We start from the raw sequence: 24,186 nt of genomic DNA on the forward strand, positions 1-24,186 counted from the left end.
GGGCTCTACCTCAGGGCCTGGATGAGGGTGCAGGTGCAACATGTAATGACCAGAACACTCAGTCATCACGACAGAGAATGGTCAATGCCCTGTTTTTTAAAAGTCAAAATTAATCCAAGTAACTATGATGAACAAAATACCAAACCAAGAAGGGGAGAGTCAGTAAGGGTGCCAACCATGTCCAAGCCTGCGATAAAAGGAGTAATCAGCCATAGAAGTGATGCAGAGAGGGGGAGAGTTCAGAGCATGTGCTACCCTGCTCCCTCCCTCCCCGGCTGCAGGCTGGCAGGGTTCCCCTCCCACCCCCATGGCTACAGCTCTTGCTGGTTGGGTAGCCACCTCGCTCCTCTGTGCTGCTGCTCCTCCCAAAGTGCTCCCCCACCCCCTGTTGTCCTCCTGTGGAAACTGTCCCTGAATTAAACAGTCCCCATTGAGAGAGAGAGAGAGAGGGGGGGGGGGAGGGGGAAGAATGCAGAGAACAAAGAAAAAAAGGATGCAAAGAGCAGGAAAAAGTGTCAAACATTTTAATTTTTTTTAATATATTTTTTATTGATTTTTTACAGAGAGGAAGGGAGAGAGACAGAGAGCCAGAAACATCAATGAGAGAGAAACATCAATCAGCTGCCTCCTGCACATCTCCCACTGGGGATGTGCCCGAAACCCAGGTACATGCCCTTGACCGGAATCGAACCCAGGACCCTTCAGTCCGCAAGCCAATGCTCTATCCACTGAGCCAAACCGGTTTCGGCTCAAACATTTTAATTTTAAATATCTTTAGAAAGAGAAGATCTTACATCTCTGGCACAAGAACAGGAACCTTTTTAAAGAAAAGAAATAATCAGAAAATAACAGAGAGCTCTTGGAAATTAAAAATATAAAAGTAGCGGGGGGGGGGGGCGGAATCGGCAACATTAAGAAAATAAGGATGCCCGGTTGGCGTGGCTCAGTGGTTGAGCATCGACCTATGAACCAGGAGGTCACGGTTCGATTCCCGGTCAGGGCACAGGCCCAGGTTGTGGCTCAATCCCCAGTAGGGGTCGTCCAGGAGGCAGCCAATCAATGATTCTCTCTCATCATTGATGTTTCTATCTCTCTCTCTCCCTTCCTCTCTGAAATCAATAAAAATATTTTTTTTAAAAAAAGAAAATAAGGTTGAGGAGCAACCACCACTGAGTGGTCTTCAAGCTGTTCTTCCACAAAATTTTTTTTTGTAATTTATTGATTTTAGAGAGAGAGATAAAGGGGGAGAGAAAGAGAGAAACGTCACTTTCAGGGATCAAACCCACAACCCTGGGGTATCGGAAGACACTCTAACCACCTGTGTTACTCAGCGAGGGCCCACAAACTCTTAAACAGAATGGAAATGAGGATGACAGAAAATAAAGTTTCTAAAAGTTGGGGGGGGGGGGAAGAAAAAAAAAAGACTGAGAAAATCTCCCCAAAAGTGGAACAACAATAACATGCAAACTAACAAATAAACAACAAAAAGTGTGCCTGGCCGGCGTGGCTCCGTGGCTGAGTGCCAACCTATGAACCAAGAGGTCGAAGTTCCATTCCTAGTCAGGGCATGTGCCTGGGTTGGGGACTCCATCCCCGGTGGGGGGCGTGCAGGAGGCAGCAATCGATTCTCTCTCATCATTGATGTTTCTCTCTCTCTTTCCCCCTCCCTTCCTCTCTGAAGTCAATAAAAATATGTTTTAAGAAATTAAGTAAAATAATGCAAAGGGACAGACAAAAAACAGAAGCGAGAAGAAAGTTTGAGGATCGTTCCCCAGAAGGACGTCAAATCCAGGGAAACTGTAGAGAGAAGAGAATGTGGTAGGGGGACGATTATCAAAGAAACGAAGAGCAAGACTTTGCAGAGCTGGTGACTATGAGTCTCCAGGTTGAAACAGTCCATCAAACATCTGGCCGCAGCAGAGCCCTCACCCTCGGGGGCTGCAGGGAACACCGGCAGCTCCCGGAGGAGGGGGAACACATACAAAAAGGGGGCAGAAGAATGGCCCCAAACCTCTCAACAGTGACGCTGGGAGCCAGAAGGCAATGGCGAGGTGCCTGCAAACTTCTGAAGGAAAATTATTTTTAATCTAGAATTCTATCTTCAGCCAAACCATCCATCAAGCGTGAAACAGAATAAAGGCATTTTCAGACATACAAGATCTCAAAATAATTTTCTCTCCTGTGTAACCTTTCTCAGGAAGCTAAACAAATGAGGGGGAGAAGCAGGAACAACACAAGGTCCATAGAACAGGCTGGCCCAGCTGGCGTGGCTCAGTGGTTGAGCATCGACCTATGAACCAGGAGGTCACGGTTCGATTCCCGAGCAGGGCACAGGCCCAGGTTGTGGGCTGATCCCTGGTGTGGGGCGTGCAGGAGGCAGCCAATCAATGATGATCTCTCATCATTGAGGTTTCTATCTCTCCCTTCCTCTCCCTTCCTCTCTGAAATCAATAAAAGCATATTTTTTAAAAAGAGAACAGGATGCCCAACACAGGCGAGAGACCAGAGGTCCCAGTGATGAAGGAGAGGTCTGAGGACGGCTGTGGGGAAGCAGGGGGCAGCCAGTGCACGTTGGAGCAGGACTATGAGAGGTTTCGGGGGGTGGGGGTGGGGACAGGGGAGAACTGACAGGTTTGACTACCCCCGAAAATTATAATTGAGGCTGTTAAACAACAAAATTCAACAGAGTGAATTTTAAATATCTTACTGGTTTCATTGACCTATTGATGAATCGGGCAGCATCCCATCTAGCAGAGAGAAGGAGGGTTCTAACCAAGAGTGGATGGTTCGTGTCAAGGTCACCTTCCTTCAGGGAATGACAGGGGTCTAGCCAGCAGTTTACCTCATTAGAGCTGACCAGGTCATTCCAAACTGACCGGTTTAAGATGCCACTCCTGGGAGAGGCTGAAACTGTAATTAAATTAGGTATTAAGTGTTGTGTCTCTGTCTTGTGGGTTTAGCACAAGGGACTCCATGTTGAGCCTGTGGTCTCTTTTTTAACAAGGCCAATGGGTGTGTAAGAACATAGAGCTGTAGTAAATACAGAAAACTAGCAAGTGGAGAGGGTAAGGGCCCAGGAAAAATAAAAACTCTATAAGAAAGTAAACAAGGCTGTCATCTGCTTGGATTAGTGGTGAACAATATTTACATGATTATCATGATATAAAGCAGAGCATATGGATTTAACAAAAATATGGGGAGAGGAAAACGACCCTCAGGGGAGTCTGTAAAAGGCAAATCTTCATCTACACAACAGGCAGTCAGCGCATAATGTGCAAACGGATTAATCAGGAGGCAGCAGGACGAGCAAGTTCCTTAGAAATGGGGAGGGCACCCCCAGCAGGAACACCTGAAGCCAGTCTCCTCTGAGCTGGGGGGGGAGGGGGGGCTACTGTGTTTTGTTTTTTAATCTTAGCATTCTTTGACCTTTTTGACTATCTGTAAACACTTATTTTATTTTTAAAAATGTTATGAAAACATAAAGAAATCTATACTGAGAAACACATCCTCTTGCTCCTTCTCGTTTCATAGTTTTTTAGCATCCAGAGAATCCACCCCCTTTACTCCCAGCCACAGACACGGACACTCTCTCACCAGGACACACACACACACACACCCTCATGACAGACACACAGAGCTCATGGTGACAGACAACCAGGAACATGTACATCACCACCAAACCCTCAGACACGCAGGCAAACACACTCCCGCCAGCGCACGCACACATGAATACACACTCACCCACACATATGCAGAGCCCCCCTCCCCGCCGAAAGCCAGCTGCAGGACAGCACTGCCTCCTGGCCTGGACCCCCTGACCTCCTGCAGCCCCACCCCCGGAACTGCCCCAGGCAGAGGCGGGCCCCTCCTGGGACTTCACCCCATTGCTTCCTCTGCTGAGTTCCCTGCCGCGAGGCTGAGCAGCCATGAACCCGTTGGGGACACTCGGTCGGTAGATGGCACGGAGATGAGGTCGGGAAGGGCCAGAGCTGGCAGCTGGATCAGCTAGGAAGCCCCCTTCATCCAGCCTGTGCTGGAGGCCCTAAGCAGTGGAAGAGTCCAGTGGCAGGACACGCTGTGCGTCCTGGAGCAGATCACCTTACCGCTCTGGGTCCACAAGGAAGTAGCAGCCTCTGTAACTCTTGCAATGCCAAGATTTCATGACCCACATGACCCAGGCTGGGCCCTGCTTCCGTCCCCTCTAGGTCCCTAGCTTCACACTGGCCTCCAGGGCCAGCACCAGGGGACAGATGTTTCTAACAAGTGTACACGGCCACGTGGAGGGCCCCCACCGGCCCCTCCCTCCCCCTCCACGTTCCTGCAGCACTCACCACCACCCTGGTCCTGTTATCCGGCAGCGTGTCAATGGCCAGGGTGCCCCCACCCAGGTCCTGGCTCAGCTGGGTCCTGTCCGGCTCCGACGCCTGCCCGGGGCTCTCCCGGGCTCTCCTGTTCCAGCCCCGCAAGGCCCCCTCGGCGGCCCATCCAGAGGCTTGGCCTGCATCCGGACCTGGGGGAAGAGGACAGAAAGGTGAGTCCTGGGAGTCTGGAGTGAAGGCCTGGGAGGGGAACCAGCCCATTTCCTCTGCCACCACTGCCTTTGGGGACACTGACTGCCAGGGCGGGAGACACCCCACATGCACGAGAGACAGGGACCCAGCCCCACTCCATGCACTTTGCACAGGTGACCCTTTCAGTCCTCACCCTGACCCTCCCCAGGAGATGGATGCTCTCCACTTCACAGACAGGGGTCTGGCTCCCAGAGGTTCAAGAACAGCGGTTCTCAACCTTCCTAATGACGCCACCCTTTAATACGGCTCCTCATGTCATGGTGACCCCCAACCAGAAAATTATTTTCGTTGCTACTTCATAACTGTAATGTTGCTACTGTTATGAATCATCATGTAAATATCTGATATGCAGGATGTATTTTCATTGTGACAAACTGAACATAATGAAAGCATAGTGATGAATCACGAAAACAATATGTAATTATATTTGTGTTTTCCGATGGTCTTAGGCGACCCCTGTGAAAGGGTCGTTCGACCCTCAAAGGGGTCACGACCCACAGGTTGGCGACCCATAGGTGGAGAACCACTGTTCAAGAAGGTCACACAGCAGGTTAGGGATGGAGGTAAGTTTCAAACCCAGTTGGACCTGCCTCCTAAGCGGTGATTACTCTTAACCTCAGCTGCTCTGGAATCATCGGGGATCTTTAAAAATACCTGATGCCTGTGTCCCACCCCAGAGACTACGGTGGAGTGCGGGCCGTGGTGTGGCCTGAGCACTGGGATTCTTAAGTGACCCCCAGGGGAGCTATTGAGAAGCCCTGGCCCAGCCTCGGTGGCTCAGGGGTTGAGCACTGATCTGTGGACCAGGACGTCCTGGTTCGATTCCCGGTCAGGGCACATGCCAAGCACAGGCTTGGAAAGTGGTGGCACCCAGGCCATTGAGCAGCGATTCCTAGACTCAATGTTCTCTCCAGTTCCCTCATTAGATTTATTCTAAATGGCACAGATACCATGCTTGTCCATTTCAGACAGATGGACACAGATGTGTCCTATATTGTCACTCCAATAGCCACCCCTACGAGGGATATGTATATGGGACACAGACCACCAGACGAGTGGATCTGAGAGTCCCTTCGACCTTCGTCACTTTCAGGCCCACCCTGTGTCAGATGCCTGTCTCCACCCACTCCCCAGAGCTCCTGGACATAGCTCTCTTGCCCAGAGCATCCACTGGTGTTGTAACTGCCTGCCGGTCTCCCTGCTGCCCCCAGGACGCTCCCACCTTCTGCAAATGAGTATCCTCGGTGCCAAGCAAACACTAGGTGCTCAATCACTGCATAACTGAGCACGCGAGACTGGAGGTAACCTGGGAGCCAGCAAGCACAGAGATTGAGACAAGGTTTGGCCAGGCCCGGGCCTGGGGCTGGGGCCAGGACTCTTTGCTGTGAGGCTCTGGTTTGTCATTAGACATTTTATCCAATTAAGTCATTCTTGGCTGCTGGCGCCTGCTGGACCCTTGCCGGCCCCCTTTACTTCTCTGCCCCTAATCGCAACCAGATGCTCTGGAGAAGCTGGGGAGAGGGGCGGCCTCCAGACCCCTTCCCCGCGATGCCCACTGGCTGAGATGGCCCTGGGCCCAGTGCTGGGAAGACAGCCTGCCCTCGGTCCCATCCCAAGCCAGGGCTGCCTTGCCTTTCTCGGGCGAGGCCCACAGCTGCCTCTGGAAGCAGAACTGTTTGTGCTGGGCTGGTGTGCCCCGCTCCCCGAGTCTCCTGCAAGCAGCCCTTGGGCCTGGGCAGGAGCCAGGACAGGAAAGGAGCATGTGCCGAGCAAGTAGAGGAGCTGGGCCGGCCTGGGCAGGGATGCTGGGATCTGCAGGCATCGCAATCCTGCAGCTGAGACGGGCGGGTGCCTGGATGGTGGGGGCCCAAGGCCTGGGGAGAGGGCAGGGAGGGGGTACCCAGCTAGAGGTGGGGTAGGGGAGGACACAGCTGTACCCACAAGCTGTTCGACCTCGGACCCGTCAGTTTATTTCTCTAAGCCTCAGTTTCCTCATCACGAAAATGGGGGCAACAATCACGCCTCTGAGAGGCTTTATAAATAGAGGCTCAGGGTCAAAGGCAGAGTCCCTGAAGGAGGGCAGGGCAAAGGATAGATAGGAGTCAGCCCTACCCTGGCCTAGTCCTGAATCTTGCCCTCCCAAACCACACACTCCGTCTCCCTGCCACCCTCCCCCTCCCAGCTGGCTGGGACAGGACATCATCCCCTCAGCCCGTGGACGGATCCAACACAGCTGGTGGCTCACGTGTGTGTGTGCAAGGGCCCACGTGCCTGTGCATACACACGTGGGCGCGCACACACGCAGACTTGCCTGAAGGACCTGGCCTCTCCCCTGTATGTTCACGCCTGTGTTACACACCTATCCGAACCTCGGCTGCTCCCTGCTATGCCTCTGCCTTGTGTTGGGGAGCCTCTGCGTGTGAGTGAGGCCAAGAAGCTTCCAGAACACACTGTTCATTTATTCCTCCACTCATTCGCCCATGGCGCCACGCGGCATAGGGTCTAGTCTAGTGGGATGTCACAATAGTAATAGGGATCGTGGGAATGACAGCTAGCTGTTAGAGAACGGCTGACACTGTGCGGGCGCCGTTCCAAGTGCCTTACACACATGAACTCATTTCATCCCCACAGTCAGCCCAGGAGGCAGGTGCTCGTTTTACATCTATTTTACAAACTGGGAAACTGAGGCACAACGAGTCGGCGGCAGAATTTGCACTCAGGCCAGCAGGCTGGCGCCGGGCTCTGTCCGACCGCAGAAAGCGCAGCAGAATGTGAGCAGCCATGCCAGCTGCTGCCCACAGTGCAGGGCAGCCCCGGGGCAGGGCTGGCATGTGGGCTGGGCTCCTGGACGCCCTGCTCTGAGAACCACTGGGCCTTCACCTGGGAGCTGCCCTGGGAGACAGTGCCCCCTGTCTTGGAGGTAGCGCCCCAACCCCTCCCCATGCCACTGCCTTGCTCCGGGGCAGGACGCAATGGGCTGACTTCAGGAGGGCAGGTCTTGCCACCACAGTGCCTGGTCCAAGCCTCCCTCATCCCACCCATCACCAAGCTCGCCATTCCAGGCCCAGAGCCACCACTCGGTCCGGCAGCTACTTCGGCCTCCACCTTTAATGCCCTTCCGCCGGGTTCCCACCTGCCGGCCAGCGCATCTAGGGGACAAACTGGGTGCCAACTCTCCCAGGCGTCCCACTCGCCACAGGCCTCCAGCTGAAGATTCAGCAACTCTCCCTAGCATTCGAGGCCCTTGTGACTGGATCCCTGCTCCCTCTCCCGCCTCCTGACTCCCTAAAGCACCTAGCCCTGCTCTCTCCGGCCACAAGGCTTCACACATGCAGTTTCTCAGCCAGGATCACTCTGCTCCATACGTAAACCCTTCTCCCAGTGAGCTCTTGCTCATCCTTCAGGTCGCATGAGATGTCACTTCTTCCCAGCGCCTCCCCGGATATCTCTCCCCCTCTCCCAGAATGCTTCCTGTAGCTCCCCAGCCCTGATCGATCGATTGATCGCAACATATCGCTGCTGCCCGGGCATCTGTAGGCTCCAGGTGCCTGGCACAGAGCAAACACTCAGTAAGCTCAGAGATCGGGACTGAGGGGAAGAAGGAAGTGAGGGAGGAAGGGAAGGCGGGAGAAAGGAGGCCAGGAAGGACCTTTAAATGCCCTGAGTACTGAGACCCATGAGTCTGACAGACCCTCCCCTGGGCAAGGCCCCACTGGAAGCCTCACTGTCATGTCCCCGCAACAAAGGAGCACAGGTTTGGGATCAGACAAGCCCGAGAAAGAAGCCCGAATCCACGCCTTACTGCCTGCAACACTGGACAGACTGCAGACGCTCTCTCCGCTTCGGCTGCGTCCTCTGTAAAATGGGGATGGTAAGCCCTCCACTTGGCAGGTCGCTTTGAGTCTTTAGCAAAAAAACGTACACAAAGCATCCCGCGGGGTCCAGCCTTCCCCGGGTCTCACATGAGGACCGACTTTCCGAGGGGCTTGGGACAGGCCCCAGGCCCTGAGCGGAACCCCTGCCTCCTCGATACCTGCTCCACCCACACCCTCTCCTGTTCTGCTGCCTGCCAGCAGGCCCCACCAAGGCCCCTCATCTGGGGAGAGGGAAGGAGGCACAAAGGATTAGCAGGCAGAGACCACCAAGTCACGTCAAAGTAAAGAGGAGAGGAAAGGAGAGAGAAGAGTTTGGCTCCCTGTGTGTTTCTCTCGAAGGAAGAGAGTGTGTGACCACCTCTGATCCACTCACTCATTCAGAACGTTTATGGAGACCCTGCTGTGTGCTGGGTGCCATGTTGGCTGCCGGGGTGACAACAGTGACCAGGCCAACACGCCCCTGTGCCTGTGAAGATTCCAGTTGCTAAGACATACACAAGATTAATAATACAGCCAGGCCCTCTGTCGACGTAGGCCCAATCTTCCGGTAAGTAAATTACCGTGTAATGAATTCTCTGATATTCTATGGAGTTGCCAACTTCAGCTTGTGGTCTGAGAAACCTTCATGTTACGGTGGCCTGTCCACCTGGGACAGATCTCAGCTCCCTCCTGAGCCATCCCCCGACCCCGCCCAGAGGACGCGGGAGCCTGGGCGCTGAATGGCAGAACCCCGCCAGGCCCAGCTCCCAGCTGCCCCTTCACTCGTCCAAGGACTCCACCACCCATCAGAGCCGGGCTGTCCCTCCTTAGGGGCCTCCCCCAGAATGTCCCACCCCCACACCTGCTCTCTGCCCAAGACACCCCCTGCCTCCATTCGGCCCGTCTGTCCAATCCAGCCTGGCCTTGGGGAAGGAAAACTAAACTGAGAGTCAGCAGCTACCTGCTCTGGCTCCCAGAGCTTCCTTAGCTCTAACCGTCTCCCCTCTGCAGGGAAAGTCCACTTCTCCCGCCGAGTCTGCCAACGCCGAGGAGACGGCGAGATTCGCGCTCTGCCTGCCCGCTCTGCCTGGCCTCCCCAGGCTTCTCCTACCTCAACCCAACTCCGAAGAGGCGGCCTTCAGCCGGGCCTGGGTCTGGCCACAGTCCCCCCGCACATCCTTGTTATCCCCAACTCCCTTTCCCAGACCTTCCCAGGGCTCCTCCAGTTCTGCCGGCGTTCATTCAGAGCCCTCCCCCACTGACCCGGCACATCCTGAGTCCAGAAGATCCCACCAGGTCGGGGCTACACAGGAGCTCAAACACTGGCCTGTCCAACCTCTTCCTTTTTATAGTTTTTAAAATTATCAATCACCCAGACATATCATAACAAATCAGAAAAGAGGCGACAGTCATCAAAAAAGAAAAAAGATCTTTCATAATCCCACCACCAAGAGTCAAAGACTTTGCCCGCAGCCTCACTGTATAGAGGCAAGAGGCCCAGAGAAGGAAAATAACTTGCTCAAGGTCACACAGCAAGGGAGACGCTGGGCAGAGAAGCCAAGCCTCCGGCCGTTCTCTGTGTGGGCTCCCTGAAAACGTGTGGCTCTGCCCCAGCAGCCTCTTGCCACATCAGCTTCCACTGCTCTCTGCCCACATCTCCGCCATCAGCCCCCTCCCGCACCCAGGCCTTTATCAGCTGCAGACAGGGACCACTAAAGTCAAGAATGCTGTCACAGACTCTGCCTGATGCTAGCATCCCCCTGCACTAGCGGCCCAACTGCAACATGCACACGCACACGCACACACACACACACACACACACACGCACACCCCCATCGGAGGGCCCCATGCCAGTGAGGCACAGAGCTCTATCTTCCTGGTTCTCTCTGTCAAGAGGCTTGACTGCAAATTCCCCACCGCCCCAACCCCGAGGTGGCCTGGGTGCACGAGGAGGATGTAAAATTACCTGTTGAAAAAACGGTTCTTTTCTAACATGAGAGATTCGTGGAAGAGCTCAGAAAGGACTCCCAGGAGGGAGAGATGGTGGTGAAAGGCTGGGGTAGGGGAAGCGGAGTGTGCAGACAGGAGCCCCAGTCTGGAGCCAGGGCAGCTAAAGGCCACAGGGCAGGCAGGGGCGGCAGGAGGACGGGAGGCTGGGGGATAGGGGAGCCGCAGTCGCTTCTTCCTGGGCCCCGGACTGCTCGCCAGGTACCAGACGGAGAGGGGAAGGCTCCAGCCCAGGCCGCCACTGCCCTTCCTCTGGGAGAGACCCCGGGTCCCCACCATCCCCCTGGCTGCTCCCACCCAGCCCCCAAGCCCAACTCAGACCCAACCTGGGCCAGCTTGGGGGAAGGGGGGGGGAAGGGAAAGAGGAGGCAAAGCTTGGCAGACCCCCCATCTCGTCAGAATTAGTCCCCCGCCCTGCGGCCAGGGGTCCTATGACCCTCGCACTGTCCCCTGGGGGACCTCAGCCCCCCGCCTGTGGAGCCCCTCCCGGGGGGGGCCTCTGGGGTCCCTCCAGGAAGACAACTGTCGCTGCCTCCACGCTCACTCCCGCCCCATGTGTGTGGGAAAGTGGGGTCCCGGTCCACCTGCCACAGCCAGAGTTCCCGGCCCCCCGCGGACAATACCCCCAGACCCCCCTCCACCCAACCCGGGCCGACCTCACCAGCCGGTCGGCCAGTACCTGCCCCCTCCCCGCCCCCGGGACCACCCGGCCAACTCCGGCCGGACCTACCTGCCCCGGGCGGGGGGCTCAGCGCCCGGGCGGCCCCCCGGAGCACCAGCACCAGCAGCCAGAGCTGCCCCCGCATGGTGGGCGCCGGGCCCGCCCCCGCCGCTGCCGCTGCCGCCGCGGGAGGAAGCCGGGTCGCCGCGCGGTCCCCGAGGCCGGTGGGCGGAGGGTGGAGGCGAGGCGGCGGCGGAGCGCGGGGCCCGGCGAGGCGGCGGAGCGGCGAGCGCGCGAGCGGGCGGGGAGCGAGCAGGCGGCGGCCCGGGCCGACCGGAGGGGGCGGGGCGGGGGCGCGGCGCGTCCGGAGCGCCCCAGGCTCCCCGGCCCGTCCCCCGAGCTCCCGCAGCCGCTCCCAGGACGGCCAGGCGGTCGGGGGGAGGGGCGTGCAGCACCCTAGGACTGAGAGAACCCCGAAGAGCATCAGCTGCCCCCCCAGCCCCGCACCTCCGTTCCTGCCTCCCTTCCCTCTTCCACGCCCCCGGGGGGAAGCAGCAGAGAGATCCGGGGACCGGACCCCAGAAGGGGCTGACAGCCCCTCCTCCGTCCTGGGCTCCGGCCATCCCCCCACCATGCCCCAGCTCCGCCAGCTTTCCCGACTTTCTGGGCTGCTCCTCGGAGTTTGTGGGTGCCCCCCCCCCGGAATCTCCCCTTACGGCCAAGACCCACAACTCCTCGCCCAGCCGATGCCTGGATTCCACCCCCTCCCAGGGCTCCTGTCCGCTTTACCACGCAAACCCCCATTTCCAGCACCGTGTTGCCCCCCAGCCCAGCACACTTGGGGTGAAGGGGGCCGGCCCACCCTTGATTTCAAATAGATTGGACCTCTCCCCATTCCTAGAAGGTAACCCAGGCCACCCCTCGGGGGACCCCAGGCCTTCTCAGGGCCCGACCCAATCTTCAAAGCCAGCCCCAGAGCAAGAACACAGTTCACCCCCTGCCTCTGCCGTATAACAGGCTCTGGGGATAGATTTTTTTTTCCCTTCCAGGACAGAATAAAAATACCCGCAATTTAGGAGATTTAATAGACGGCGAGAAATCAGGTCAGGACTCGGAGGTGCCTCTTTCCGCCCGTGACCTACTTCATGTGACTGCAAGGAGTCCGGGCGCTGGAGAATGGGAGAGTGAGGCGTGGGGGGGCACCCTGGCTTCCACGGGTCTGGGGTCCAGGAACTGGAAAATCGCAGAGAGGGGTGTGGACGGAGCGTCTTTGGGGGGATTCCCCAAGAGGAAGGATATGCGTGGGAACCAGAGAAGGAACCATGGGAGCTGGAATTAAAAAGGCACTCAAGACTCTCAGAAGCCCAGTTCCTCCTCCCTCAGGACCCAGGGTCCCAAAAACGAACGCCCGCAGTCCTAAGCCCTCTATTCCCTTGCGGCGCAACGAGGCGAGGCCTGTCTGCAACTCCTTGTCTAATGTAAATCCCGACTTTGCAGACTTAAATGGGATCCCACAGGCCGCCGCTTCCAGCTTCGGCTTCTGGCTGCCCTCTAGTGGCCACGTGACGACCCGCAACGCAAAAACCGTGTTTGGCGGTTTCCTTCACTTTCCCGAACTTGCCCAGACGCTGTCCACCGACTCCGGCTCCGGCCCGCTGGTCCGCTTCTCCTCGCCCCTACCTTCTGGGAAGTCCCTGCCTTCGGAGAGGTCCCAGGACGGGACTGCAGCTCCGGCCTGCGTCTCTTTGTGCGTTCCCCAGCTCGGGGTGCCTCGCAGTCTGTTTTATAAGGTCTACAAGGGCTCAGGCTGAAACAGCAACCTGGAAATAATTAGAAACAAATAACATGTAAATGTTTAAAAATGTAAACCTGTAGAACTTGAACGTACCTCAGAATCACCTGGGGAACTAGTTTTAAAGCAGATTTCCGGGCTCCGCCCCCAAGTTTCTAATTCGGTCCTTCTGGGCTGAGACGGAGAACCTGCATTACTAACATTCCCCCAGGTGGTGGTGCTGGTCCCCGGGGTCCTAATTGAGAGCCACTGCTGTGGAATTCTTGTTTCTTGCACTCCCTCGTCGCTTTTCGTCTGCCCAAAAGAGACGTAATGAACGAAATTTCAATATAAAATTGTGGAAGACGAAGGGAAAAGCTTTAAAAAAAATTGTTGTTTGACTCACGGAATGTGGGGCTTGAAAAGAACACGCCAGGGGGCACCCGGATTTGAACCGGGGACCTCTTGATCTGCAGTCAAATGCTCTACCACTGAGCTATACCCCCGCCGTTGGCAGCAGCGCTGCGGAAAGCTCCTTAACACTCTTCTAAAAGGCGCCGCGAGGCTCTGCGAAGAGTGATAGGGTCTAAGGTTTATAGCAGCGGGAAAAGACATAAATCTCAAACGAATACACATCTGAATGCAGGGTTTGTTTTCTGAAGCACTGAGCTAAAGGCTTCTACTGACGGTGTAAGAAAAAAGCAGTTTGAGCCTGTGGAGTCCCTGGAGATCTTTCGAGATCCCTCACTTCCGGGAGTTCCTTCGAGCCGCGGTCCCCTTCTTTTTGCCCTGCTATCGCCCCCTTTCTGCTGCTCAACGCCCCTCTCTCCTTCCTACACTGTGTCGCGGATTTCTCGGGGCCTTCCTTCCCTAGCATAAGCCTCGCCCGTAGAAACTAAGCCTCGCTCCCTAAGAACTGCCCTCGGGTCCCTGGCCAGGCCGGCCTAGCAGTGTGCCCACCTGCCCGCTACCAAGGAGAGTGGGCCTTAGGTACAGGCCACACGGGTCAACCCGAAGGTCCAAGTCCTCTCTCGTAATGCATTCCACGCCGGAAGGTCCAAGGCCCCCTCTCGCAATGCATTCCACTCTTAGACACACACGCAAGTGAGCTCGTGGGTTGGGCAGGGCCTGGGCCTCGGGCCTCAGTGGCTGCAAAACAGGACGGCAGGGCCCAGGGCCGCGTCTCCTGTCACCTCCAGGGAGACTTACAGAAACAGATTGCAGAACTAAGAAAACTGGAAAAACCTGGGTGTGCAGAGGGGGCACCCGGATTTGAACCGGGGACCTCTTGATCTGCAGTCAAATGCTCTACCACTGAGCTATACCCCCATCTTGTAATGATGCTCTTGTTATGATCACTTTCTTTGGAATAAGGACATGGTATCAATTTGTGTTCTTATCTGAGGGGGGGGGGGGGGGGAGGGACTGCTGGAATTCCTGAATTCTTCCTTCACCGTCACGCCTCGGGAAACCCATCCTGGTCTTGTGGGGTCATAGCGCTGCTCCCTGTACACAGGGCAGCCTGGCTTTCCATCCTGTCTCCAGCTCAACCTAAAGAGGACGCCTGAGCTTTTCCAACCCCTAAGAACCCTTCGTCAAGCAGACAGACAGAAGAAGTACTTTTCAATGCCATTTATTACACATTTATAAAACATTTGTAAAACTCTAATACAGTGCAAAACAAAATCAATACAAAAAGACTGACAAGATACACGGGTGGTCTAGAAACCTGGGTCATTTGGCAGGAGTGGGGTTTACCTTGGAAGGACACTGGGCGTTAAGGACGTAGCTGGTGTGGCCTAAAGCCGGAAAGAGGCAGCACCCCAGGGAATGGGAAGGCCCGGGGAGTGGGACTCCCTGCAGTGCCAAGGATTGTTCCCCTCCCACTCCCTCTCCCTTCCCAGCTGCTTTGGGTCTGCCTTCCTTCCCCTGAGCCCACCCCCTTTACCTTCTAGAATATCCTTTGCCCAAAGATGGCTGAGGGTTCAGAAAGCTGGGGTGGGGGTAGGGAGTGGGTGGGAGGGGTGAGGTTGGGAGTGGGGTCAGGGTGAGGGTGGGGGTAGGGGTGGGGGTGGGGAGGGGTTCTAGGAAAAAAAGGCCTCTCTTACTCTGCCCCTCCATTTTTCCTACAGAACTGAGGGGAAGAGGCTCCACTCCCTAATCCACCCAACGTTTCCTTGTGTCTCCAAGAAGGACGCCTGCTCCGTGGAGTGAGGGCAGCTTTACCTGCTGTCCTGTCTGCGGCAATTCAGAGTATACAGTCTAGCTAGCTCCTCTGTGGGGAGTTAGGTGGGCAGCGGCTTCTCCCTGCCCATAGCTGGCCCTGCTCCCACCAGAGAATCGTAGGAAAGTAATAAATAGTCATTTGGGTTTTCCACCCAAGTAGTCCGTGCTAAACCCTGAAGTTCCCGGTTGGCCTCCGACTGGGACATCAGTTGGCAGTGGCCCGAGATTGCATCCACTGGAGCCCAGCAAGCAGCCTGCAGGACGGGAGGGACAGAGCAAGGATCAGTATATCCCATGAGGATGATGGCCCTCAAGCCCTCAGCCCCTGCCCAAAGCCAACTGAATGGGGCAACTGACATTACAGCAACCTTTCAGTCAATAATATAAACAGACTGAGTATGTACTATGCACCAGCTACTGTGCTAGGCACTGTGGTTACCGGTGAAAAACAGACACGCCCTCTGGGGCTGACAGCCAACAGAGGAGGTGGATATTAAACAAATGGTCACGCAAATAATTCCTTCACTACATACTGTAATAAAGGTTAGGAAGGAGCTGTACAGAGGCCTCTGGAAGTCTGGGAATCAGCGGGACTTCTCTAAGGAAGGGGCCTGGAGACCTGCCTTAGCAATGTCTTTGGGCAGATCTCTAGTGCCCCCTTCCCACCCGCTCCATCGAAGGAGGCAGGGCCAGGGTGACTTCGAAGGCCTGGGAAGAGACCCCCATAAGCAAGTTCTCCCATTAGACTGCTAGCAACACCAGAACGAAAGGTGGGGGGGATAGGATGGTCTTGGTCATGACTTTATCACCTGGCACAGTGCATGGCACATGGGGGTACTTAGGAAACGCTGGTTGAATTGAACTGACTGGGGGAGAGGGGGTGAGGGGGTCCTCTTGACCCAGGAGGTAGCAAGAGACCACCGGAAATGTGTGGTTCTTGGCTGACCTGACCAAAGCCTCCCCTTCTTTAATCAGCCATCTAGGCCCTTGGCCTCTGTGATTCCACCTGAGAAGGAAGAGGGAAGGGCTCTCTCCAGACCCGATACGGGCCCTTTCTGTATGACCGTGACCGTGACCCAGCGCCTTCACATCCTTCAGGTGTTTGCTGAGCATCCCTTCTCAGCAGCCCCTCCCCAGATAGCTTATCTAAGGTTGCAACATCCCCCCCCATGTACTTCCAATCTTCTTTCCTACCTGACTTCCCCTGAGCACTTAGCACTTTTTAACTTACTACATATAGTTTTATTTTTATTGTCTGTTTCCTCCCCCCACCCCCACGGGAACGTAAGCTCCAGGAGGGCAGGTACGTTTGTCTGTTTTGTTTACCGGTGTTTCTCCAGGGGCCTAGAACAGTGCCTGGCGCAAGCAGGTGCTTAATACACGTTGAATGAGCGGTATCATTTACTCTCTACAGAAACTCTGGGAGGAAGTAGATTTAATCACCCTCCTCTTCAGAGGTGGGAAACCCAAGGTCAAAACGAGTCGTGATTTCTGCCTCGAAGGCTTGTCCCAGGTCTGCCCATGGCTCTGTCCTCTTCATTCAGATCTCAGTTCAAAAGACATTTAGTAGAGGCTGCCCCTCTCGCCACCAGAGCTAAACCAGACCCATCCCCACCCCTCTGCCACTGTGGTCCAAGTTCACGTTGTTCATAGCACTTACGAGCACCTAAACCGTGTGTGGGGGGGTGGACTGTCGCCTCTCCCCCCACTAGGACAAGCTCCTGAGAGCAGGGGCTCTCTTGCTCACTGCTCACCCACAGCATCTCAGCTGAGGGAAGGCGCGCAACTGACTTGACTGTGAACCAGATTCTGATAGGAGAGGCAGGAGGATGTTCTGATGGTCAGTCATTCATTGGTACCAGTCCCAGGAGGTCCAGGTGGGATGGCCACTAACCCTTCCCCGGTGAGGGCACAGCAGCCCTGTATGTGCCATGGGTGGTCTTTGATGGCACTCAGGGTGAGGAATTGGGAGATCTCCACGGTGGTCATGGAGTCCTTCAGATCCTGCTTATTGGCAAAGATCAGGACAGAGGCATCTCGCAGAGCCTGTGGACAGAGGAGCCCAGCCCGTCAGCCTTCCAGGGCCCAGCCTCCCTCCCCAGTGCCCCTTGAGTGTCCATCCCCTGGCTCCCCTGCTGCCCCAGCAAGTGGGGTGGGCATGGGGGCCTGTCCCAACATAGCAACCCCAGCCAATGACACTGACAGCTCACAGATGCCTCCAAGCCAGCTCATAGAGTCCCTAGCAGTCCCATGACATAGGAATCGGATGATTCTCCCTAATTTGTAATTGGGTGAACAGAATTAGAGAGGCAAAGTAGCTTGCCTGGGGTCCCACCGTGAGTGGGACATGGTTTCAGAACCTGAACCAGCAACTTTGGCTTCTGTGCTCAACTGTGCTGAGGGCATTATTGCCCTTCATCTGAGATAAACTAGCCCCACCCAAGCTGCTGAGCTAGAGGCTCTCAGAGGCTGAGGCACAGGAATGAAGCTCAGAGAGGCCAAGTGAGTAAGCTCGGGTCACACAGGGAGCACACTGGGCCCTCTCCCAGCCACAGGGGGCTCACCTCGTGGGCCAGCATCTTATACAGCTCCTCCCGAGTGGTCAGCAGCCGGTCCCGGTCCGTGCTGTCAATCACAAGGACGATGAACTGGCCAGCAGAAGGGGACCATGAGTGGTGGGCTTTCCCTTTGGTGAAGGTGCCCTCTGCCCAGCCGTGCTCCCCGCTGGCCTCTGCACGACCCTGATGCGAGTCCCACAGAAAACAAACTGTCCAGTCTCAAGATCTCACTGCCCTAGTCCCATTTTTTTGTCTTACATTGATTTGTTTTTATTCTACTCTCATTTTAATTCCCCTTTCCAACCAGACACCCGAAATACACACCATGACCTCAGATTTCCTGCCAGAGGCTATGCCCTGGGCATTCATGAGTCCATTTAGGCCTCACCACAGCCCTTTGGAACTGACACTGAAGTTGACCCTTGAACAATGCGAGGGATGGGGGCAACCAACTCCCACACAGTTGAAAATCACATATAACTTTGGACTCCCCAAAAATTCAGTCCTCAGTATCCGCAGGGGACTGGTTCCAGGGCCCCTGTGCGTACCAAAATCTATGGATGCTCAAGTCCCTTATAGAAAGTGGCATAGAACAATGCATACAGTTGGCCCTCTGCGTATGTGGACTCCCAACCACAGTGCCATTCCCGGGGACGCAGAAGGCTGGCTGTCTATATATTGAAAAAATTCACAGGTAAGTGGACCCATGTTGTTCAAACCCAAAGTTTTTCAAAGTTCAAGGGTCAACTGTATTATTATCCCCATCTACAGATGAGGAGACTGAGGCGCAGCAAGGTGACATATCCTGCCCTCAGCCACACACCTGGTGAGTGGAGTGCTGGAATTTAAACTCGGCTTTCTTGTTCCAGGAGTGAAACCACTGAATTCTACTGCTTCCAGAGTGAGTAAGTGAAACCCCCGGAGACAAGGGTCCACCCCATCCCGTGCATCAAACGGAAAAGTGCCAGCAAGCAGGCAAAGCTGCTAGGAAATATTCAAACATGCCCACGGGCGCTGTGCTGTGTAAGTATTTGACAGGCATGCCCTAGCTATTGTTGTATTATTCAATTTTCACAACAACTCAGGGAGGTCGTAAGTGGGGGAACCGAGGCTCAGAGAGGTTAAGTCGCTGACTCATGTCACACAGCCCCTCCAGCCCCGGGCCCACCTCACCTCCGTGTTGGAGAAGTATGTGTTCCAGGTGGAGCGCAGAGCCTCTTGGCCCCCTATGTCCCACATGAGAAAGTGGGTCTTCCGCAGAACAACCTCCTCCACGTTGCTGCCGATGGTGGGACATGTGTGGACCGCCTCATTCATCAGGCTGGGGGGTAGGAGAGGTACCAAGAGCTCAGCCCAGCTCACTCACAGCTCTCGCCTCCGACCCCTCTGCTCCTAAGTCCGGCTGAATCTAGTTCCAAAGAAATCAACCCAGGTGGACGGGGCCTCTGCTGAGCGGGAGTGAGACCAAGTCCTCCCTGGCTTGGACCCCAGGGAGGGGAGACTGAGGCGAACAGTCTCCCCAAACTTTGATCTGCAGTTGAATCACCTGGGAGCCTTGTTAAAATGCAGATTCTGATCCAGGGGGTCTGGGCTGGGGCCCAGCGCTTTGCACCTCTAACAAGCTTCCAGATGATCCACCGCGGCTGGTCTGTGGGCCACACTTTGAGTAGCGAGGGAGTCATTAGACAAACGAGACAGACACTCAGGTGAGGGCCATCCGAAAGGTGCTCTGGCTACAGTGACAGAAAACACACACCCTTTCACCTGCGAGGCATTCCTCCGGAAGATCTGGGAGGTCACTCCCTGTGCTCTTGGAGTTAGAGGTGAGAGAGAAGCTTCCTTTTCACTGTATACTCCTGTGCTGTTTGGATTTTTCTTTTCTTCTCCTTTTTAAAAACCATTTCTATGTGTCACTTTTTCAGGGGAGAAAATCTGTCCTAAGTAAACACTCTGGAGGCTCCGGAACAGGAGAGATACCATCGGGGAGTGAATTTCGGGGGAAACTCCGATGGGTAATAATTACTCAGCACATGTGCCGGGCTCTGCCGGACCAGGGGCCACAGAACCCAGCGGACCCAAAGCTGGCCCTCCCTTAGGCTTGGCAGAAGGAAGGCAAAGACGCCAAGGTGGAGCGCAGGAGTTGAAAAGAGGGGACCCGCCGCTAGGGGGTAGAGAAGAGCAGGGAGGCGGGAGGAACCTGCCTGCCCACCGGCCTCAGCCTGTAGCCGAGCCTGGCAGGGGCCGGGGGCAGATGGCGGGGCGCAGTGGGGTTGCCCATACCCAGCAGCATTCGAATGCCAGGTCGAGGGGCCACTGATCTGAGTGAGGGGCCACTCTCCCAGGAAGGTCCCACTAGCGTTCTCCAAGTCACTCCTCCCGGGAACCCAGGGAAGAGCTCCGGTGATTGGCCCACGTGTTTGTCAGTCTGGTGGAAAAGCACAAGCCCCGCCCCCCACCCCCGGGAGTCACTTACAACTGGTAGAGGATGGTGGACTTTCCCGCGTTGTCCAGGCCCACGATGATAACCTTGTGCTCTGCAGGCATCCGAGGGAAGGGCAGGGTCAGGGCCCAGCGCGATGACCAAGGGACTGTGGGACCCACCAGACCGCCCACGAAGGAGACAAGTGTCCCCAGCAGGCTGGGGGACTTCCCCGCGGTACCACTTCTGCTCCCCCGCCCCCATCTCCCACTCACCCACCCCCCAAAAAGAGGGGAGTGGGGACCAACAGGACAGGTTTCTTCCCCACGGCCCCGGACACCAGCCCCACCTCCCTCGCTCCACAATTCCAGAAAAGTGGTTGTCTGAAGGTCCCGGGGAGCTCAGGGCTTGTCAAGACCCGGGGGGGTCGGGAAAGAGCAGAGCGCGAAGTCATGATCGCCAGAAGCCGGCGGCGGCGGCTTTTACCCCGAGGATGTAGCTCGCCCAGCCTGTGCCCTGGGGCGCCCCGAAACCCGCGACCCGCGAGGAGCCGGCAGGGAAGGGTGCAGGGGAGACGGCGCATCGGGCTCGGAGCGCAGGTGCACGACCCTCCCAGTCCTAGGTTACCCAGCGCACCCCAATCCCGGGAGCCCCGGGCGGGAGCCGGATCAAAGCGATCGCTTGGATGCCCTGGGCGCCCCTTACCCTGTTTCCCGAAGATGCCCATCAATTTGGCCATCAGTTGTCCCATGGCGCGTCCGGGGCCGGGCAGGTGCAGGACTCAGTGGCCCTCGGCGGGGGGGAAGCGGGGGGCCGGGTTGAGCCCGGGCGCTTGGAGCCCCGCCCCCGGGGGAGGGCCAGCCGGGGTCTATAAGGTCACCGGAGCCTCCTGAGACTCCTGCAGGGCCTGGGAATTCCCTGAAACGCTAAGCCCTCAGGGGAGCTATGGCCGTCAGGTTGACAACAAACTGTCCAGAGCCCTGGAGGTGCGAGGAAAATGGGGTCCAGACTTCACATCCTCCCCCTCCCCCTGAGAAAATCCCAGAGTTCTCTGGGTGGACTGCTCCCCCACTGCCAATCCAGGAGACTCAGACGGTATTCCATGACCATGTCCCAGCTCTTCCTTCCCCAAGGCCATGTCTGGAGCATGAGGCTAAAGCAAAACCCTTGGCCACCCGCCTTCTCCACCTACCAGCTGTGTGGGGTAGACAGGGCTCACTGATCCCCTCTCTCTGAGCTGGGAGAGTATTTTGACCCTCAACAGATCTCTAGCTGTTCACTTGTGTGGGTCTTGTAGTTCCCTAGGGTCTCCCTCCTTTGGCAGGTCCCTTGGTGACAGGCAACTTCTATGATTTACTGACAACCCGACTGCTCAGGCACAGCCCCCCTGAACCCAGAGGGTAGGCATCCGAAGACAGGGATGGAGCAAAAAAGACATCTCTCAGCCACAGACCCTACAGAGGGTTTCCAGATACTAAGACACGGCAGAGGAGGAACAAGAAGGGGGAGCCGCTCCTTGATGTTTGTGAATTTCCTTCTTTGCTTAAACTGGGGAAAACCAGAAAACAAAAAGAGAAGTGGGGAAGGCAAACCAACCGCAGGCTGCAGGGCAGTTAGGAGACACCAGCCATCACCCAGGGGACTTGGCTCCTCCCACCACCCCTCTGCTCTATCGGGTCTCCCTGCCTCTGTCTCCCCTTACCAGGCATCTCCTCACAGCCTGTCCTGTTAACCTTCCCAGTCTGTTCCTCCACAGCTCCTAAACCTTCCATGGTTCCCTATTGCCCACTGGATTCAGACCAGTCTCCTCGCCTGAAATTCAGGAACCTCCATGAATAGCCCCCACCTGCCTTCGCAGCTTATCTCCCATGTTTGCCTCCAACGGGCCTTGCTCACACAGGCACAGCTCTTTCCAACTGTGCTTTTACCTCTGCGTTTCCTCCACCTGAATGCCTTTCCCTTTTTCAGAAAGGAGGGTTCCTGAGCCCCATCCCATTGGCTGCCTGCCATAAAAGCCACGTACTCGCCAAGCTCCGGCCTGGTTCTCCAGCCATAGGGGGCTCCTCTCCACACTGAGGCTGCGGACCGGACTGGACTGGCATGCCTGTTTCTTCCAATCATCTGTGATTCCTAGAGGGCGGGGTTCGTGTCTTGTTCACCTGTGTGCCCCCGACCTGGTCCAGTGCCCGGCGCACAGTAGGAATGTGTTGCTATTGGATTGAGTTAAGCTACAACCTGAGAAATGGTTTTGGAGTATTAAAAAAAAAAAAAAGTGTGAGTACAAGTTGAAGAGAATGGAGGAAGACAGGGAAGTTTGTGAAGAGAAGAGAGAAAAGAATTCACTTAATACAGAATTTTCATTCACCCCCACCCCCACCCCCCAGATTCCTAGCAGAGTGAGGAGGAAGAAGAATTGGCTAGCAGAGCCCATCTGGCTGATTTCATTTCGGCCCTAGGAAAAAAGGAGCTGGGGCTGCGGCTGGGTGCAGGAGGGTGAGGGCACAGGAGGTGCTGAGGGAAGCAGCAATGTGTTAAGCATTTTCACCATCTGTTTCCTGGGGGTGGGGGGGACCTGTGAGTGTACCCTGCCTCCTCCGCCACCACCACCACTTGCAGAATTGAAAGTGACATTCGGCCAGCTGGAGCACGTTCAGTAAACAGACCAGAGCCCAGCCTTCCTTGAGGCCCAGAGCTGGGTCTTAGGGGCATTTCGTTCACTGTTCATTCATTTGTCAAATATGAGTCAGGAGGTAGGAAACATGCCAAGTAGACAAAACAGACCCAGTCTGGGTCTTAGGAAGCTTACTGTCTAGTGGGAAGACAAATACACATACCAAAAACAAACCCACAAAAACAAACAACCAACCAACCCTGGCAGGCAGTAGATGGGAAGGCCTGATTTAGAAGGGAGCCAAGGCACTCTTCTCTGAGGATGTGATCACGGGAGCTAAGTCAAGCTTTCGCTCTAGAGTGCTGGACTGGAACACACCCTCACTTCTGGGCCGTCGTGGCCCTGCTCAGCTCATTTTTGATTGGTGGAAACCTTCAGCCACACCTAGGACTGAGGCTCGCTCTGGTGCAGAACATATTGCAAAGACAGAAGCAGCCAGTCAGGTGTGTGTATGTGGGGGGTGAGGGGGCGGAGATCCCCAGCGCCTCAGTTCCTGAACCCCTGAGGTGGCTGTGGTAGCAGAACCAGCCTCTCTGGGCCTCATCACAGCCAGCTTCATGGTGGTTGACGTCCCGTGCTGACTGTGTCGGTTGAGGGCTTGTGGTTACCAAGAGACAAGTCAGTCAGTCTCTCTCTCTCTCTCTCTCTCTCTCTCTCTCTCTCTCTCGCCTCCCAATATCTCCAAGCCACCTAGAGATACCCCTCCCTGTATGTTCTGGGCAAATGCAATTTCAGGCAGAAGGCACATGGGGAAGAGACACATATTCAGATTCCTGTTTCCCCCTCCCTCCCCCGCTCCGCTCCCAGAAGCTGGGCCATCCTGGGGCAGGGGAATTAGCCCTAGACTTGGGGGTCGTGGACACCACAGCACTTGAAATCCAAACATCTGAGTCCAAGTTCTTGCTCCAGTGCCGTGTAACTATGGACAAGCTGCTGGGTCTCTCTGAGCTTTATCTGTAAATGGTAGTTAATAATCCCCGCCCTCGGTACAAAAATATCAGGCTCCACGCAGGGTGGAGCTCTCTGCCGAGCACTCGGCTGTCTTCTGCCCTTCTCCTTGGGGCTGTCCACCTACAGCACCATAAACCCACCTTGTCCAAAGCTAGGTATCGTTCCTGCCTCTAACTTGCTTTCTCTCTATAACCCACAGTCACCCAGACACCGCCCTCTCTCTCAGTGACCATCTCCAATTGCTCCTCAACAGCTCTCCATTCTGCTCGACGTCTGACAGCCACAGCCTCCTTTCCCGCCCCTGCTGAGGTCTAGAGCAGGCCCTTCTCATTCCTCACGTGGAGTACTGCAGGTTTCCAGGCTCGACCTTCCTGTCTGCTCCAAACTGCAACCAAGGCAATCTTGCTATTGCTGCGTGCGGCCCTTCGATGTCTGCACACCAGCTTCAGGACAAAGCCCAAGCTCCTTAACGCGACTCAAGATCCACGGGGACCTGC

At 55.9% G+C, this 24,186-nt stretch overlaps 2 protein-coding genes across 4 annotated transcripts in view; both read right to left on the reverse strand.

Moving 5' to 3' along the window:
* Positions 1–11,238, reverse strand: part of PLXDC1 (plexin domain containing 1) — a gene marked incomplete at its 5' end in the record, with an annotated part of 55,495 nt that extends 44,257 nt beyond the window's left edge. Inside the window, 2 exons of the mRNA XM_081109731.1 lie at positions 4,332–4,510; positions 11,163–11,238. Of these exons, the coding sequence (XP_080965857.1) occupies positions 4,332–4,510; positions 11,163–11,238 (255 nt within the window). The remainder of the gene's footprint in view (positions 1–4,331; positions 4,511–11,162) is intronic.
* Positions 11,239–14,488: 3,250 nt separating this feature from the next.
* On the reverse strand, positions 14,489–20,818 carry ARL5C (ARF like GTPase 5C; the record flags this gene model as incomplete). 3 transcript variants are annotated; one of them, XM_081108839.1, is made up of 6 exons in its annotated part: positions 14,489–15,344; positions 16,985–17,136; positions 17,655–17,738; positions 18,822–18,969; positions 20,122–20,182; positions 20,773–20,818. In XM_081108839.1, the coding sequence occupies 6 exons, from the start codon at positions 20,816–20,818 to the stop codon at positions 15,296–15,298; spliced, it is 540 nt and encodes a 179-aa protein (XP_080964965.1). In that variant the 3' UTR covers positions 14,489–15,295. The 3 variants fall into 3 exon arrangements, with proteins under 3 accessions (XP_080964965.1, XP_080964964.1, XP_080964963.1); XM_081108838.1 differs by lacking the exons at positions 20,122–20,182; positions 20,773–20,818 and adding an exon at positions 19,195–19,258; XM_081108837.1 differs by lacking the exons at positions 14,489–15,344; positions 20,122–20,182; positions 20,773–20,818 and having other exon boundaries at positions 16,478–17,136; positions 17,655–17,831; positions 18,822–19,264.
* Positions 20,819–24,186: the final 3,368 nt, after the last annotated feature.

This window comes from Myotis nattereri (assembly GCF_964212035.1).
Source record: "Myotis nattereri genome assembly, chromosome: 16".
Classification (NCBI taxonomy): domain Eukaryota; kingdom Metazoa; phylum Chordata; class Mammalia; order Chiroptera; family Vespertilionidae; genus Myotis; species Myotis nattereri.